The following is a 17804-nucleotide window of genomic DNA, read 5'->3' as shown; positions in this document are numbered from 1 at the left end:
GGTGACCTGGAACAATCCCCCAAAAAGTCTCTCTCAGATCACACAACCGTCATTGGCAGGCAGCACACGCCAATCACACAGCTGCCATGGCTTCCAGTCCTTTTGGCATACTGGCAGGTAGAAATCCCCACTGGACTCAAACCTTTGACCGGACAAAGGAAGGGGGATGATTGGCTGATTGATTGCTCCATGCAGATTGTGATTCGTCAGTTGGACGACGGCAGATTGAGTCTGAAACGTTTGTGCTGTCATGCGTTGAAAAGCGGTTTTGTAAGATCCGCAGTGAGAGATGAGTTTTGTGCCCGTTTGAGGAAAAAAACAATGTTTATTTCAAATATCATGGCATCGGGCAGAAGAAGGTCCGGCTGTCACAGAAGGTCCAACATGGAGACATCAGTCTGGTTTTAAAATCGCCCTTATGGCTGTCGAGTGAACATTGGCACTTGAACCCTTAGTCCACAGAGACTAGTGCTCGTCTCAGAGTCCCACACGTGGCAGTGCGCTCTGCCACAGAAGACTCAGAAAAAAAAAAAACTGTCACCGCAACATTTTCTAGGACTTTTCTGCCGCTTCCTTGATTCAAGGAAGAAAAACAAAACAGAGCAGGAGGTTACGTTTCTCTACTGACGTGTCCTCGATTTAAAAAAAACAAAAAAAACTGGGATATACAATCTTTTCTCACTGTAGACGGTCTCAGCAGATTAACTCTACTAGGCTTCAGACACACACTTCATCCAAGGCCGCCTCTCTCTCTGAGTCCCAGGCAAGCAAAGAGGAGCGGAGAGAGTCCGAGAAGAAAGAGAAGGGCACAGATTAGGAAAAAAGTGAAGAAAGGACAGGTGGAGGAAAATAGAAAGAAGAAGGTTAAGAGTCAGAAATCGGTTTCAGTTAAGATTGTAAGTGACGAACAAGAGGAGACAGCAGCCAGCCTGGGTCAACATGCAGAGGCAAGGGAGGAGGGAGGTCAGCGCTACAACCAAAGCCATGCAGCAACAGCACGCGGTCAATGGGACTACTGGTCTTAAGCAGAGGGACACATGTAATGTCAGGGAGGACGGGGGGGGGGGGGGGGGGGTCATGGGAGACCTCTTTCTGGGGGACTTGGGAGCAACCTGGTAGAAGACGGCCCATATGCCATGCAGACCAGGTCCAGTCAGGATCGGGGCAGGCGTCTGGCAGCACAGGGACAGTGGGACGGGACAGTGAGGGGGGGGGGGCAGCTTAGAGAAGCAGGGGAGCCAAGTGCACGGCAGGATGGACGACATCTGTTACACCATGTTTGAGGTTCCCATCGAGACCATGCTGCACCCCCCCCCCCCCCCCCCCCATCCCACCACCACCCCCACCACAACAACCCCCTTATTCCTCCCGCTCGGGCAGCACTCACTCACCACGCGCTCACAGCATGTTACCAGACAGACCAGGGTGTGTGGGGGGTGGGGGGTGGGGGGGAGGCAGGGTTTAGCAGCTTTGCTCCCCGCTCCTGCTCTTAGACTTTCTGCCCTCCTCATCTGTAGGACAAAGGCAACGTTCATGTTACATCTGTGGACAGTGAGCAGAACATTTTCATCTTCTTTGCACCGGCCTGAACGTCCGGATCCCAGATAAATACAATCATGCATACTTCAGAACGGACACTGCAAAGTGAAAAACAACAACAACAACAACAAAAAAGCAGAAATAAATAAGGATCCGGACGCAGGCGGTTCCGTAAGCGTCAGCACGTCACGCAGTGCTCGTCTTTGATTATAACTTAAAAACAATCTGTACAAGATCTTGTCAATCGAAAAATACATAATCAAATAATATCCGTTCTCTAGGTGTGGTGCGTGGGGAAGTTTCCAGATACCCAAAAGAAATGATGGAGCTTCATTCCCACAACGATGAGACAAACTATCCTCAACTTGCTCTGGCGCCCCCTTGTGTCTGTGACTCTGTCAAAAAGTGCCTGAAACATAATAATCCCTCTCCTCCTGTTCCTCCACTCGTCCCTGAACTCAATCCTCCGCTCAGATCGCTGAGAGAATGAAGCTGCATCAGTTTGTCACCAGCCCACAAAGTCAACCAGGTGGAAGCCCATCGTCCAAAAGGTCTCCAGTTAATAAATGCAAAAGAAAATACAACAAAATGTACAAAAAAAACACACAATTCACACTCAAAGGAAACAAAAAGAGGATCATTTTGATCACAGGAATCAAAATGACTGCGACAGAATGAAGCCATGCAGGTAAGTGAAACACAAACACACACAAAACAAAAACACTCCCATAAAACATCATGATAAAAAAACCACAAGTGAATATATTATTTGTCCCACAATGCAATGCTTTGATTTTTTTTTTTTTTAACTGGTTTCCTTTTTGGGGCTGAGTCTCCATTGAAGCTCTAAACAGAAAGATGAGCAGATCCCAGTAAAGCAGACGATGGTTGTTAGCCAGTGACACAGATCGGATGAGGACATGAAGGCTGTTGGACGGAGGAACATTCAAAGTCCGGGACAGAAAAACAAAGGAGGAGGTGACAAAAATAAAAATAAAAATAAAAGCAAAACAAAACCAATCACCAGTCAGCACCATTGAAACCACTCCACCACACAGAGACAGACAGTGCTCTGATAAATACATGCAGAGGAGGAGGAGGAGGAGGAGGAGGAGGATTTGTCCGTCCGTTCTTTAACTCGGATCAGCGAGCCGGACCCTCCTCGTCATTCACACACACCCGTACTCGTACCACAGGGACTGGTTGTCCTCTGGGTTCAGGGACTGGTCCGAATTATTCTCCTGACTGGGGTCGGCGCCCTCGTTAAAGGCCTCCGGACTGGCCGGGTCGGATCTCATTTGGCCGTTAGATTGGCAGGGAGGGGTCTGGTTTAGGGTGGAGTCGTGGGTCGGGACGGGTGCGGCAGGTGGGGGTTTACTTGTAAGAGGCAGCCCGCTGATGTTGCTGACTAGGGTGGGGTTCAGAGACAGGAAGGGGAGGTTTTTGCCCCCTGACTCGCTAAAAATGGAGTCCATGAACACGGACTCCATGGTGAAGGAAGGGCCGAGGAAGGACTCGAGGGTGGAGAGGTCGGGGTCCTCCAAGCTATGGCAGGGTAAGCTGAGGGACTTGGGCAGGGGGGGCGGCGGTGATGAGGGGTCCCTTTAGGTTGGAGCTGTTGGGGGGGTACTCACTGGCTGTAGGCTTGGAGCGTACCCCAGCCTTGGTGGAGGCGACGGGAGGAGAGACGTCCACCGACACGGGCGGCCGGTTGTCCTTGGAGAGCAGGTCGTGGATGCTGGTGCGCCGCGTGGAGCCCTCGGCCGTGGAAATGACGCTGCTGGCCCGGGGCAGCGTGGAGGAGGTGGAGTCCAGGCGCTCGGAGACGGACGTGGCTTTGCCCTGCGAGGAGAGGCTGGAGCGCATCGGGACGGAGCCTCGGACGCGGGTGCTCTCCGCCTTCCGCAGGGTGGGGCGGCCCGGCTGTCCCGTGGACCTGGGCGGGCGCTCGGAGCTGACCGGAGCCGCCCTGCCGCTGGCGGAGCGTAAGATGCCGCGGCTCTTTGTGGTAGTGAGTTCCTTCTGCACGTGCTCGGAGGAGGTGGAGAGGCGAGGAGAGTCCACAGTGAGGTTCTCCTGACTGCCAGACTACAGGAGACAGAGGAACAGTACAGCACCATCAGAACATCGTATCAAAGAAAGTTTAAGTTGAATATTTAAGTATATTTGAGGTATTTGAGGTTGAAAATGGAATATCTGCAAACCGGTCTGGTCATAGCTGAGAATATCTTGAGTTCAGTCTACTTTATGAGGAAGTTTTGATGGAACAGAACGTTTCCGGGGCCTCACCTCTGCAGGATCAATGCCCTCGTCCAGGAACTGCTGCAGGGAGAGCACCTCGCTGGCCGGGGACCCCGTCTTCCTGACCTGGGTTTGTCCGGGGATCCCTGCGGCGCCGGTCGGGTCCAGTGACCTGCGCAGCTGCATGGGGCTCTGGTGGGAGGAGCGTGAGGTGCTGGGCTGCTGGACCGGGCTGCTGCCGCTGCTCGACCACACCTCCTGGTCCAGGCTCAGGCTGAACTCACCACTGCTCTCACTGTGTGGGCGGCTCAGGCTGCCGTTCAACGTGCCTGTGGGAACCGGAGACAGTGATTAGACCATCGAGACGTTTAGTTTTTACTACAGTATACAATTTGACCCAATATGTAAAGTAATGAATTAGATAATTGAAGAGAAATGGATTTTTTAAATGATCAAATAATACTTTTACTGACTTCTTAAACCATGGAGAGATAAATAAAGACATTTAGGAAAAAGACAAAAGGGAGTGAAAGAGGATGGAAAGAGAGGTTGAGAGGTGGAGGAGGAGGGGGGGGGGATTACGGGAAGGAGGTGCGTACCTTTGCCCTCGAGAGGAGAAGTGAGGTGGGAGTTATTGTTACTATTACTACTGGTGGTCCTGTTGCTATGCAGACTGGAGGGTCTGGTGGTGGCTGGGTGAGGGACAAGAGGGAAGACACATGCACACGCACAAATAGACACATGGTCAGGTTATATATACACACATCCATGTATCGTCTACACAACATGCAGCAACACAAAGAGTAACACGTAGGCACACGGCGACAGTTTGAGGGAGCCGCCTCCTGCTGGGGCGGCAGATGGCAGCTGCCAGGCACAGGGACGAGGAGGGTGGCCGAGTGCCAGGCCGCATCCACGAGGGGTCGGAACCAAAGCTACTGACGGAGAGGAACAGGACGCCATGGTCCAGGGAGAAGGAGAACTGATAGACCTGGGGCTGGACAACAGGCTGAGGGAGGTCAGTAGTAATAACAGAAGAAATGGTAGAAGTAGAAAGTGAGAGGAAGGAAACATTTTTTTCTCTTTTCCTGTGTTTGTCGAGAGGAAATGACGATTTAAAAATGAGCCTTCACACCACTGATCGGTATCAAACCACCGGGGCTCAGCGCGGGTTCAGTGCCAAGAAGATGTCCCTTACTACAGATGCTACAGGGCGCTCTGTACCTAGCGCTCCACAGGGCGAGGAGGCAGAGCCAAAGCACTGCTATCCACCCACAGGCCTGATACCATACACACACAGATCCATACATGAAGTAGCTTCAGTGTGTAACAAGATTCAATAGAGCTTCACCACACATCACACACAGATACACTTCTGGTTCAGGAAGCTGGGGATCGTGGGTAATCTCCTCTGTTCAGTTGTGCAGTATGAATCACCATGTGTGCCTGCAGGGGGCGCTGTTGCCCAGTTAAAGTTACACAGAGATGGTTTTAAGACTTTGTGTATACTACCATCTGTAGTGGATGAGGTAATGGCTGATACATTATAAGTAATGTCCGGTGTGTGAGAGTCGAGGGCAGTTTACTCCAGCCATTATAGGGATGTACCGGAGCGATGTGTCTGGCAGTATTGGATTTTATAAGTGCATTCTGGGAAATCATCAGCTAAGTAGCACCGGGTTCGGCACTAATGCTCCACCGATGCCCTGTGGAACCAGTGTGCCGATCAGATGGGACCATGCAGCTTTAATGGTTTGAGTAGATGGAAACAAAACCTATTGAAACTAATAAAAGAAATAGTTTAAAAGAAAGAGCAGTGATGGCGTCAGGGTGCAGACTCAGTGTAAGTGCTGAGGATGTGTGTCAGTAGTTTTGTGGCAGTTTAACAACTGGGTCATCGACATGCAAGCAGCACAGAACCGATGGAGAGTCGCCTGACAACAGATTAACGGCCCTGGATAACGCCCTAAAGCCTGGAATGGAGTCAATCCTCCTTCAATGGAGGCTGATCTCTCCCTCGCTCTCTTGCTCTCCACTAAAAATTGCTTTTCCAGCTGTAGATCAGGTTTTAATCGAAGAGCGGGCGTGCGGCTCAAAGATTAAACCTACCGGGGACATGACCTGCTTCTTCTTTTTTTTAGAAGCTTTTCAAGTCTTTTCACATTCCTGGTTTGAAAAGGTTTTCATTTGACAGTTTGATGTCGGGTCTTACCTTGACTCTTTGGGTCGTCGGAGGCAATGTCCTCACAGGAGACGTTATCTGCTGAGACACAGACCAGAGTGATGCTACATCTGCTTTTTACGATTTCACCACCATCAGAGGAATTTTCAGACGTCCACTATTAAACTATATGTTCCCAGGGGAAACATTCATCCCAAACATACCTATCGATCTATTCTTAAACTTTATAATAGCAGCACCCTGACCTTTGACCTGCAGCCGGAGCTTGGCCCTGCTGCGTCCCGCGCTGGGCAGGGTGAGGGCCGCACAGTCGATGGCGTTGGTGGAGAAGGCGAGCTCCTTCATGCGCTGCCCACCGCGCCGGCTGCTCCCCGTCATGCCGCCCTCTCCGGCCTCGGCGCCGTCGAGATTCTCGATACTGCCCGCCCACTGGGCCCCGGGGCCGCCCGCCACCGCCATGGTCTGCAGCAGGTCGTTCATGGCTGAAGGGACGGAGAGATTCAAGTTATACATCTTATCTCCACTGAAGTGATTTCTAAGCTTTTGAAGTCAAATGATTTGTAAGAAATCCATTTGACAAATCAGTTAAATAAAACTATTTTCTTAAATGTGATGTCCGTGTCATTTTGCATCTCATTTGTGGGACATAGTGATTCAGGGATGCAAAATGGTTCAAATGAAATCTACAATTTCCTAGGTCCTACAGACAGTTTGCTTAAAATCTATCCAGCGGGAGGTCGGGAGGTTTCCAAGCTTCATCTTGTTCTCAGTGCCTTCATGTAGTTTATATGTGGGTTTTATCTTGATATGTCATTATAAATTAATCTTGAAGAATGCAACATTCAACATTTCAGAACTCACGGCACGTGCAGGCAGAGAGTAAAATCAAATAATCAAATAAAATATGATCTTTAGTGCATAAAGATGGCAGCCACATGTTTTTTCTTTCTTCGTTCCTGCACCATCTCAGCCAGATAGTTAATTCTTTATTTGAGTAATTCACATTTAAATGCCGTTGTCTTTATGCAATTTGTTCACTGAGCTGGTTGTGATGGTAGAGAAGCATGAAGACATGCAGAGCTGCTCCGAGCAGCAGCAACAGCATGTACATAAAAGATCTGAGTCTCAGAGAGTCCATGTCTGCAGAATAAGATCTGAAATGCAGCAAAGAGAGAGAGAGCGAAAGAGAGAGAGCAAGAAAGAAAGAGAGAGAAAGAGAGAGAAAGAGCACGAGAGAGAGCAAGAGAGAGAGAAAGAGAGCAAGAGAGAGAGAGAGAGGCTCCATTTCAAGTCCTCCATGGTGAGTGTGAGCGGCGGTGATCAGGCAGTTGGTGGGTTTTCTTTTTAAGAGTCATGCTGTAATCAAAGATGGAGCGAACACAGCACAGGCGCATGAAAGGCAAACCCCCACTCACTTCTCTGAACACACATACACACACACACACACACACACACACACACACACACACACACACACACACACACACACACACACACACACACACACACACACACACACACACACACACACACACACACACACACACACACACACACACACACACACACACACAAACACACACACAAACACACAGCCTTTCATTCGGTTTACATAAAACAAAAAGAAACCACAAGAGCACGAGACAGAGCTGCCCGATAAGTTCCCCACAATCACTAAACTGAAACATGAGCTTTGGCAGACGAGGCTCAGAACTACGAGAGAGGAAAATCAAACTGTGAGAAACACGGACAGACAGAATTCACTCAGGAGGCTGTTTGTTCTGTGAGACTGACCCTCAAGCTGTGTTTTCACACTCAGGAAGTGAAGTTTGTGTAAAGTGACACTGGTGAACGCACATAAAAGAGTAGACACTCTACAGGAGGAGGTGGAGGCGGCAGACGAGGGAGGAGGAGGAGGAGGAGGAGGAGGAGGAGGAGGAGACGGAGGGGTTAAGGTTACTAGGAAAAAGGACGAGTCACTGATGTCACCAAACGCAGCGTGGGGCTACGATGCAACAAAACTTGAATCTTTAATAAATCTTCATCTCTAGGAGACATCGGATGAACGAGTGACTGCAGGAGGTTTGAAATGTGAAACATGCCACACCCCCACACTGCAGACACACGGTGAGACCAGTGACCGATCCTCTTTGTTTCTCCTAGTGTGACGAGGACAGGGAGAGGAGGAGGCGGGTGGGGGGGGGGGGGGGGGGGGGCTAGCGTGGCGGCTATCGGCGGTCTTACACATGGAGCGCCGGTAGAGGGCCTTGGCCTTGTCTTTGTCCTTGGATCTGTTCCTCATGAAAGGCAGCTTTTTTAGAGCTGACAGAGCGCAGCCAGAGACAGACAGAGAGAGAGAGGACGGACGGACAGGGTGGAGAGAGAGCGACAGCACATTCCCGGAGGAGGTGGAGGAAAAGAAAACAAAAAGAAAGAAGGAAAAAAAAAAGAGGAGGGCAGAACAGAGGGATGTGGTTAACGTTTAATAAGAGAGAGCGGGGGGGGGGGGGGGGTGCAGAGAGAGAGCTGAGCTCCTCGACTGGAGAACAGACACAAACCTGACACACACTGTCACCTGTCATATTCCATTTCTATACAAATACACTTTAATACCACTTAAATACGCTTATTTAATGGAAATATATTAACAATTCTAACAAAAATAAGCTTGTACTTTTGCTCATTTTCTTGCTCCACAGTTTTTTTAAACATGCCTTGTTCATTAATTAAGAATAAATAAAATATAGATTTATAAAGAAAAAAAGACTTAAACGTTACTCGTAAGGGCAGACTCTTTTTTCCCCCCAAAAACACGTTATGCAAACAAATGTAATAACGTTAACAAATTATTCAAACACACACACACACACACTTCCAGTCTATCAGCCACACACAAACACTGTCATGTTAATGTCCATGAGTTTTGTACTTCACATTAACAACCACAACAACAACATGACCACACCTAGATGACACACGGAAGACGGAGGAGCATTAAACGGTGCAATCAGGAGAGTGAAGGGGTCAAAGGTCAGGTGAACAGCATCAGGGAGTACAGACGATCCCCAGAAACACAGGAAGTGTTTTATTATTGTTATTTATGACGGAGTATTCAGCCAAAGGGGGAAAGATTAAGAAAAAGTCATAATTTATGTATTATTTATCCAATATTGTGTTTTTTTTCCCTATAAATTAGGAATGTCTGGAATATTTTAAACTCGTCGTAATGTCTGTGATTTCCCACTGGTGTGAAAAGTAAAACTGGTTAATCCTATGGATTAGCTCCTATAGATATATATATATACAACACTATACAAGTGAATGTGACCAACCTGGACTTTAAGATGGAAGTGAGCTGCATTGCATTGCACCATTTAATCGCCTGCTGCTACGCTAGAGGGCGTTTCTGTCTCATTTACAGCTGAACTGCACAGATCAGCGGGTTGACAGCTTTTCAAAATAAAACCAATCTTTAGCGGGCCCCCTTACATAATGTCACAGACACAGAGCGTCCACTTTCTGGACCGGCCCGGTGCTGGAGTCAACCTCGTGCCGCTGCACAGCTCAGCCGTAACCTCTAGGACGCTCGAGAGACACAGACGATGGACTCACGAAAACATGCCCTGAGAGACGTGACAGTCGGGTCACAAACCCCGCCCACCCTTCCCATCCGCAGCATACCATTGGTGGAACCCTGCCCTTGGGCATGGGGTTGCTGCCCTCTCCTCCCTTCGCAGAGAGAGAGAGAGAGATAAGGAAGCAAAGGGGCAGTTAGAGGGAGAGAGACCCACTCAGACTCTCTCTCTCACACACACACACTCACTCACACTCTCTCACTCACACACACACATACACCAAGCAGTTGTGTGTTTTCTTGTAATTTGTGGGTCATTATCATGAAACCACATTCAGCATCAAAAGGAACTTTCGAGCATCTTTTTCAAAACTTGTGTTTATGTTTGTAAAGCAGATTTGTCTCATTTATCTTGATGCTCAGAAAAGTTCCTTCATGTTTGAAACTGTAACGATGCTGATTTAGAATCTTTGGTTGTGCGTCTTGTGTTTGTGTGGATGTGGTTTCCTCTGTACTCACTGCTGCTCCTCTTCTGTGTGAGCGTGTCGTCCAGCGAGTTGGAGCCGGAGCCGATGGACGAGCTGTCCTGGCTGTCGGGGGGGAAGCTCAGGAAGCCGTCGGCGTACTCCGAACGAGACGGGGTCAGCGTGAGCGAGCGCATCCTCTCACGGCTCTTCGGCTTTATGAGCTTCCTCATCTTCAGAGTGATCCAGTTGCCCCGCCTACGTGGGAGAGACGAGACAGAGAGTGAGACAGAGAGCGAGACAGAGAGCGAGACAGAGAGGGAGACAGAGAGGGAGACAGAGAGCGAGACAGGGGGCGAGACAGGGGGGCGAGACAGGGGGCGAGACAGGGGGCGAGACAGAGAGCGAGACAGAGAGCGAGAGAGAGTGAATCCGAGATTAAACAGAGTGCGAGACAGAGAGCGAGACAGAGAATCGGACAGAGAGCGGGACAGAGAGCGAGAGAGAGAGCGAGACAGGGAGCGAGACAGGGAGCGAGACAGGGAGCGAGACAGAGAGCGAGACAGAGAGCGAGACAGAGAGCGAGACAGAGAGCGAGACAGAGAGCGAGAGAGAGTGAATCCGAGATTAAACAGAGTGCGAGACAGAGAGCGAGAGAGAGAGCGAGACAGGGAGCGAGACAGGGAGCGAGACAGGGAGCGAGACAGGGAGCGAGACAGGGAGCGAGACAGAGAGCGAGACAGGGAGCGAGACAGAGAGCGAGACAGAGAGCGAGAGAGAGAGCGAGAGAGGGAGCGAGACAGGGAGCGAGACAGGGAGCGAGACAGGGAGCGAGACAGAGAGCGAGACAGAGAGCGGGACAGAGAGCGGGACAGAGAGCGGGACAGAGAGCGAGACAGAGAGCGAGACAGAGAGCGAGACAGGGAGCGAGACAGGGAGCAAGACAGGGAGCGAGACAGAGAGCGAGACAGAGAGCGAGACAGAGAGCGAGACAGAGAGCGAGACAGAGAGCGAGAGAGAGTGAATCCGAGATTAAACAGAGTGCGAGACAGAGAGCGAGACAGAGAATGGGACAGAGAGCGGGACAGAGAACGAGACAGGGAGCGAGACAGGGAGCGAGACAGAGAGCGAGACAGAGAGCGAGACAGAGAGCGAGACAGAGAGCGAGAGAGAGTGAATCCGAGATTAAACAGAGTGCGAGACAGAGAGCGAGACAGAGAATGGGACAGAGAGCGGGACAGAGAGCGAGACAGGGAGCGAGACAGGGAGCGAGACAGGGAGCGAGACAGGGAGCGAGACAGGGAGCGAGAGAGAGTGAATCCGAGATTAAACAGAGTGCGAGACAGAGAGCGAGACAGGGAGCGAGACAGGGAGCGAGACAGGGAGCGAGAGAGAGTGAATCCGAGATTAAACAGAGTGCGAGACAGAGAGCGAGACAGAGAATGGGACAGAGAGCGGGACAGAGAGCGGGACAGGGAGCGAGACAGAGAGCGAGACAGAGAGCGAGAGAGAGAGCGAGACAGGGAGCGAGACAGGGAGCGAGACAGGGAGCGAGAGAGAGTGAATCCGAGATTAAACAGAGTGCGAGACAGAGAGCGAGACAGAGAATGGGACAGAGAGCGGGACAGAGAGCGGGACAGGGAGCGAGACAGAGAGCGAGACAGGGAGCGAGACAGGGAGCGAGACAGAGAGCGAGACAGAGAGCGAGACAGAGAGCGAGACAGGGAGCGAGACAGGGAGCGAGACAGAGAGCGAGACAGGGAGCGAGACAGAGAATGGGACAGAGAGCGGGACAGAGAGCGAGACAGAGAGCGAGACAGAGAGCGAGACAGAGAGCGGGACAGGGAGCGAGACAGGGAGCGAGACAGGGAGCGAGACAGGGAGCGAGACATAGAGCGAGACAGAGAGCGAGACAGAGAGCGAGACAGAGAGCGAGACAGAGAGCGAGACAGAGAATGGGACAGAGAGCGGGACAGAGAGCGAGACAGGGAGCGAGACAGGGAGCGAGACAGAGAGCGAGACAGAGAGCGAGACAGGGAGCGAGACAGGGAGCGAGACAGAGAGCGAGACAGGGAGCGGGACAGGGAGCGAGACAGAGAGCGAGACAGAGAGCGAGACAGAGAGCGAGACAGGGAGCGAGACAGGGAGCGAGACAGGGAGCGAGACAGGGAGCGAGACAGAGAGCGAGAGAGAGAGCGAGACAGGGAGCGAGACAGGGAGCGAGACAGAGAATGGGACAGAGAGCGGGACAGAGAGCGGGACAGGGAGCGGGACAGAGAGCGGGACAGGGAGCGAGACAGAGAGCGAGACAGAGAGCGGGACAGGGAGCGAGACAGAGAGCGAGACAGAGAGCGGGACAGGGAGCGAGACAGGGAGCGAGACAGGGAGCGAGACAGGGAGCGAGACAGAGAGCGAGACAGAGAGCGAGACAGAGCGAGACAGAGAGCGAGACAGAGAGCGGGACAGGGAGCGAGACAGGGAGCGAGACAGAGAGCGAGACAGAGCGAGACAGAGAGCGAGACAGAGAGCGAGACAGGGAGCGAGACAGGGAGCGAGACAGAGTGCGAGACAGAGTGCGAGACAGAGAATGGGACAGAGAGCGGGACAGGGAGCGAGACAGAGAGCGAGACAGAGAGCGAGACAGGGAGCGAGACAGAGAGCGAGACAGAGAGCGAGACAGAGAGCGAGACAGAGCGAGACAGAGAGCGAGACAGAGAGCGGGACAGGGAGCGAGACAGAGCGAGACAGAGAGCGAGACAGAGAGCGAGACAGGGAGCGAGACAGGGAGCGAGACAGAGTGCGAGACAGAGAGCGGGACAGAGAGCGAGAGAGAGAGCGAGACAGGGAGCGAGACAGGGAGCGAGACAGGGAGCGAGACAGGGAGCGAGAGAGAGTGAATCCGAGATTAAACAGAGTGCGAGACAGAGAGCGAGACAGAGAATGGGACAGAGAGCGGGACAGAGAGCGGGACAGAGAGCGAGACAGAGAGCGAGACAGAGAGCGGGACAGGGAGCGAGACAGGGAGCGAGACAGGGAGCGAGACAGGGAGCGAGACAGGGAGCGAGACAGGGAGCGAGACAGAGAGCGAGACAGAGAGCGGGACAGGGAGCGAGACAGGGAGCGGGACAGGGAGCGAGACAGGGAGCGAGACAGGGAGCGAGACAGAGAGCGAGACAGAGAGCGAGACAGGGAGCGAGACAGGGAGCGAGACAGAGAGCGAGACAGAGAGCGGGACAGGGAGCGAGAAAGGGAGCGAGACAGAGAGCGAGACAGGGAGCGAGACAGGGAGCGAGACAGGGAGCGGGACAGGGAGCGAGACAGAGAGCGAGACAGAGAGCGAGACAGGGAGCGAGACAGGGAGCGAGACAGGGAGCGAGACAGAGAGCGAGACAGAGAGCGAGAGAGAGAGCGAGACAGAGAGCGAGACAGAGAGCGAGACAGAGAGCGAGACAGAGAGCGAGACAGAGAGCGAGACAGAGAGCGAGACAGAGAACGGGACAGAGAGCGGGACAGGGAGCGAGACAGAGAGCGAGACAGAGAGCGAGACAGGGAGCGAGACAGAGAGCGAGACAGAGAGCGAGACAGAGAGCGAGACAGAGCGAGACAGAGAGCGAGACAGAGAGCGGGACAGGGAGCGAGACAGAGCGAGACAGAGAGCGAGACAGAGAGCGAGACAGAGAGCGAGACAGGGAGCGAGACAGGGAGCGAGACAGAGTGCGAGACAGAGTGCGAGACAGAGTGCGAGACAGAGAGCGGGACAGAGAGCGGGACAGGGAGCGAGACAGAGAGCGAGACAGAGAGCGAGACAGGGAGCGAGACAGGGAGCGAGACAGAGAGCGAGACAGAGAGCGAGACAGAGAGCGAGACAGAGAGCGAGACAGAGAGCGAGACAGAGAGTGAACCACAGCAGCAAAGAGAAGAGGTTGATAAAAAGGAATGGAGATGGTGGAAGCTTTTTAACAGTCTGATCTGTTTCCTGTGTGTTCAGGTTTGATTTTAGCGTCTCAAGATAAAAACCCTGCAGTCAACAGACGCTTAAAGTTCTGCCGACCATTAATATTTGATGCTTCTCTTTCCTGAAGCTGCAGTCAAAGTGTTTTCTGCCGTTCCCTCTGCTCGAAGATAAGAGTCAACAAGCAGACATGATGCTTTACATCACACACACTCTACACTGATTTGTCACTGAACCAGCGTCACCACGGGCCAAACAAACTACATCTTCTTTTAATTGTGTAACCTGATGAAGTTGCTGTTTACCTGCGTGGAGGTGAGGGGTCGTAGAACTTGTACTGGTCCATGATCTTCTCCTCCAGCTTCTCCTTCGCTCTCCTCAGCTCATTTAGCTTGTCTCTGAAACAGAAGAGGTGAGACCAGAGTGAAAATGGATCTATAAGACAAATCTAAAAACACATTGGTGGTCGACAAACAGACAAGGAGCTTTACATGTATTGTCTTTGCTCCACGTAGAACAGGTCTTTGCTCTCCATGGTCTGTTCCAGCAGGGTGCGGTTCTGAAGCATCAGAGTCTGGATCTGATCCAACAGGTGACGATTCTCCTCCTCCAGGTTTCCTTTCAGCTGGCTCAACAGCTAACACACACACACACACAGACACACACATTAAAGAGATGTTATGATAACTGGCTCAAATACAATAAACCATCCACAACACAGCTGACTTAAGAAGCTGTTAGAATTAGAAAGGAGAGGAGAGGAGACATTTCTAGATTTGAGGAATAACGGAGATGGACAACGTCACCATAAACTTCCGGCTCATTATTGAAATTTGCAGTTATGTATATTTCTGCCACTCTTTTTAAATGTTTTATTAATAATAAAAACGTTCTCTCTCTGAGGTGTCTGGTCTACCTGGGTGCACGGGTGGATGGAGGGAAATGGGGATATGAATAAATCAGTGTACATGTGAGCTTGGAAGCTGTTTACCTATTGATCGTGGCTATTGTACACGTTTGGAAATAATTGAAATAAAAAGTCTATAAAAAAAGAGGAGAGACGCGACGAGTAGAGAAGAAGTCTCTCCTCACTTCACACTGGTTGGTGAGCTTGGTGGAGGTGATGTCCAGCTGCTGGTACTGCTCCCTCAGCTTGGAGAACTCGGCCTCCAGCTTGGTCTGGTCCAGCTTGGCGCTGTTCAACTGGGTCTTTGTGTTCTTATGGTCCAGCTGCAGGTTCTCATTGTCCCTCACCAGCTGACGATGGGTGCTGTTAAGTCTGCAGAGAGAGGGGAGGTGTTCTTTATAAAATATTTTACCTGTTGACCATGTGTGTACCTGTTCTTAGTTTAACCTCCTATTTATATTCAATTATATTTTCCTATTATTGCTTTATCAAAAAAATGTTTTATTGCTTTATAGTAAACCACTTTGAGGATGAATTGTAAAAAGAATATTCCTTCTTATTCCTTATATAGTAACAATATAATAATAATAACCATCAATACTATAATTTGGCTTCAATAGTAGTAGTGCATTTACATTTAAGTGGTCAAGCACTAAATTATCACAGATGTATTTTAATATAGAGTGTAAATGGGGTAAAAGGTTGAGTCATATACTTATTTATACATTTTTACGATATCAATCTAGACGCAGGTTAATCCCACCTGTCGTGTTCCTCTCTGAGGAGTTTGCATTGCTCAGCTGTGTCTTTGTGCGTTTGATTCTCCAGCGCCATCTTCTCCTGCTGCTCCTTCAGGTTCTTCTCCAGCTCCTCCAGCTCCCCCTTCCTCTGCAGCAGCTGCTTGTACCTGCGTTCATGAAAACGCACAATACAAACTGTTACACAAAGAAATAACACACAGCAGAAATACTTTCATTATCATAGGGTATACAGCTTCCTCTAGTTCCTCTGCGTGGTTGATTTTAATGATTGTTCAGTGTTTCCCCTCGTAACAAACAGAAGAAGGTGTAAGTGGTGTTGTTGTTTGAGCGTGCCCCCCCTCACCGGTCCTCCAGGTCCCGGTGCTGCTGCTCCAGGTTCTTGCGGGAGGCCTTCAGGCCCCCGTGCTTCACGATCAGGGCCTCGTACTCCACCGCCTGCCTCTCGTGCAGCGCCGCCAGCTTCTCGTGGTCGCGGAGGAGCAGCTCGTAGGTGGACCTCAGCTCCTCCTTCTCCTTCAGCGCTCCCTCGCGCTCGCCCTCCACGCTGCTCTGCTGAGTCTGCAGCTGGGCATTCTGGGCCATGAGGGCGCCACTCTGCGAGTTCAGGGTGGAGCTCTCCACCTGACGGAGACAACAGAGGAGAAGAATTAAGTGAGAAGGGAGGTTTGGGAGAAGAGGTAGAGAATGGAATGGATACAGAGGGAAATGGATTGTGAAAGCAATGACTGGGCTCCTCTAATCAAACACCACAGAAAAAGAAGGTATTGTAAGTTGACTTTATTGCCGTTTCAGTCTATAGGGGGCGCTATGTCTCTATTTGGTTTCTTCTCTCTTGTTGTGGTCATGACCAGCAGGAAAACTGTTTCTTTTCATGTTTCCTTTGTGGTCACAGTGATTTCCTCGTCTCAAATCCCTCTTCAAGCATCATAGAGTGTTGAAACGTTGACACACCCACACACACAAACACCTGTCTAACATATGCTCTCACACACTTTCGACATCAAGAGACACAGAGCAACCTGCGGAAACAGCTAGAAGCTTCTGATGGGTCAGTGTAAATCCTGTCGCCCATAAGAAGGGTTTGAATCGCTGCCAAACAGGGAGAACAAGTCTAAATCCACAGCAGGGAGCTGAGCAGCCTGACAACTGTATCAACAGGGAATTACAGAGGGAAGCCTGTGTCGTGTATAACTGTTATATAAATATATACATGTACAGTATATTAGAGGAATATATCTTTGATTGTATTCAATTATATCAGTATAGTCATATCAAAATATCATCAAGATTTGGGTCTGTATCCATTATCTCTATCTAATGCATTGGTTTCTCTGGAAGCGGTCATTTACTGTGAGGTCACTGGGTGTTATGTAGGATACTGGGATGAGGGATGAGGGATATTACCTGCAGCTTGGCGTTCTGTGTCTGCAGCGTGGTGTTGTTCTCCTGCAGGGAGGCGGTCTGTCTGTGCAGTGCCACTATCTGAGCCTGCAGGTTGGAGCTCTGAGTCTCCAGCTGTTTGAGCTGAGTCCGAAGCGCCGCCTTCTCAGCCTGCAGCGTGGCATTCTGGGAAGAACAGAAAACACACACACATGTATAAGATCTCAAACTTGGGGAAATAGAAGCTGTGAAAACGATCTCCTGACATCACGGTCACTTACATTCCTCTCCACCTCGATGAGTCGGTCTTTGACTTTCAGCAGCTCCCTGGTGGTTTCGTGACTCTCCTTCTCCCATTTGCTGAACGGCTGGGGCTCCTCTCCTCCTCTAGGGGGCGAGCTCTGCACCATCCTCTCCTCCTCCTCCCTCTGACGCAGCGCTTCATAGTTTTTCTTCACCTGGAGGGAGACAAACAGGAAATAGCCAAATCTCAATGATGTCAAAGAGTAGGAAACAGAGTACTTTCGTACAGTAGGAGCTAAATGATGGTAAAATAACAGAAGACAGGATCCATTACAGTTTACATCCAGAGTTTATCCATACACGCCTTCAATTTAGCTTTTTCTTTATGTCAACACATTCAAAACACAAAACATCTCTCAGAGGAAAGCAGACATGCTGCACTCTACCTCTCCCAGACTCCTGCCATCTCATGAATAGATAAACTGACCGATAGAAGTGGAAGAGTGGGGGAGTAAATAATGCATCGGCCCCGAGAGGCCCTCAGTGTTTTGGCTCTTTCTA

The 17804-nt window shown here is 50.7% G+C and overlaps 1 protein-coding gene across 1 annotated transcript in view; it reads right to left on the bottom strand.

Moving 5' to 3' along the window:
- Window positions 1-1390: 1390 nt before the first annotated feature.
- The window catches only part of LOC128453773 (girdin-like), a 59652-nt gene continuing 43238 nt past the window's right edge, over window positions 1391-17804 (bottom strand). Inside the window, 15 exon segments of the mRNA XM_053436858.1 lie at window positions 1391-3119; window positions 3121-3627; window positions 3829-4109; window positions 4380-4472; window positions 5993-6040; window positions 6208-6444; window positions 8207-8284; window positions 10056-10258; window positions 14258-14350; window positions 14444-14589; window positions 15045-15231; window positions 15623-15766; window positions 15964-16241; window positions 17025-17186; window positions 17282-17458. Coding sequence (XP_053292833.1) covers window positions 2709-3119; window positions 3121-3627; window positions 3829-4109; window positions 4380-4472; window positions 5993-6040; window positions 6208-6444; window positions 8207-8284; window positions 10056-10258; window positions 14258-14350; window positions 14444-14589; window positions 15045-15231; window positions 15623-15766; window positions 15964-16241; window positions 17025-17186; window positions 17282-17458 — 3045 coding nt within the window. The 3' untranslated portion in view covers window positions 1391-2708.

The sequence above is a fragment of the Pleuronectes platessa genome, chromosome 12 (genome assembly GCF_947347685.1).
Source record: "Pleuronectes platessa chromosome 12, fPlePla1.1, whole genome shotgun sequence".
Classification (NCBI taxonomy): domain Eukaryota; kingdom Metazoa; phylum Chordata; class Actinopteri; order Pleuronectiformes; family Pleuronectidae; genus Pleuronectes; species Pleuronectes platessa.
The sequence above is the reverse complement of the archived record's forward strand: the minus strand, read 5'-3'. Positions and strand labels throughout refer to the sequence as shown.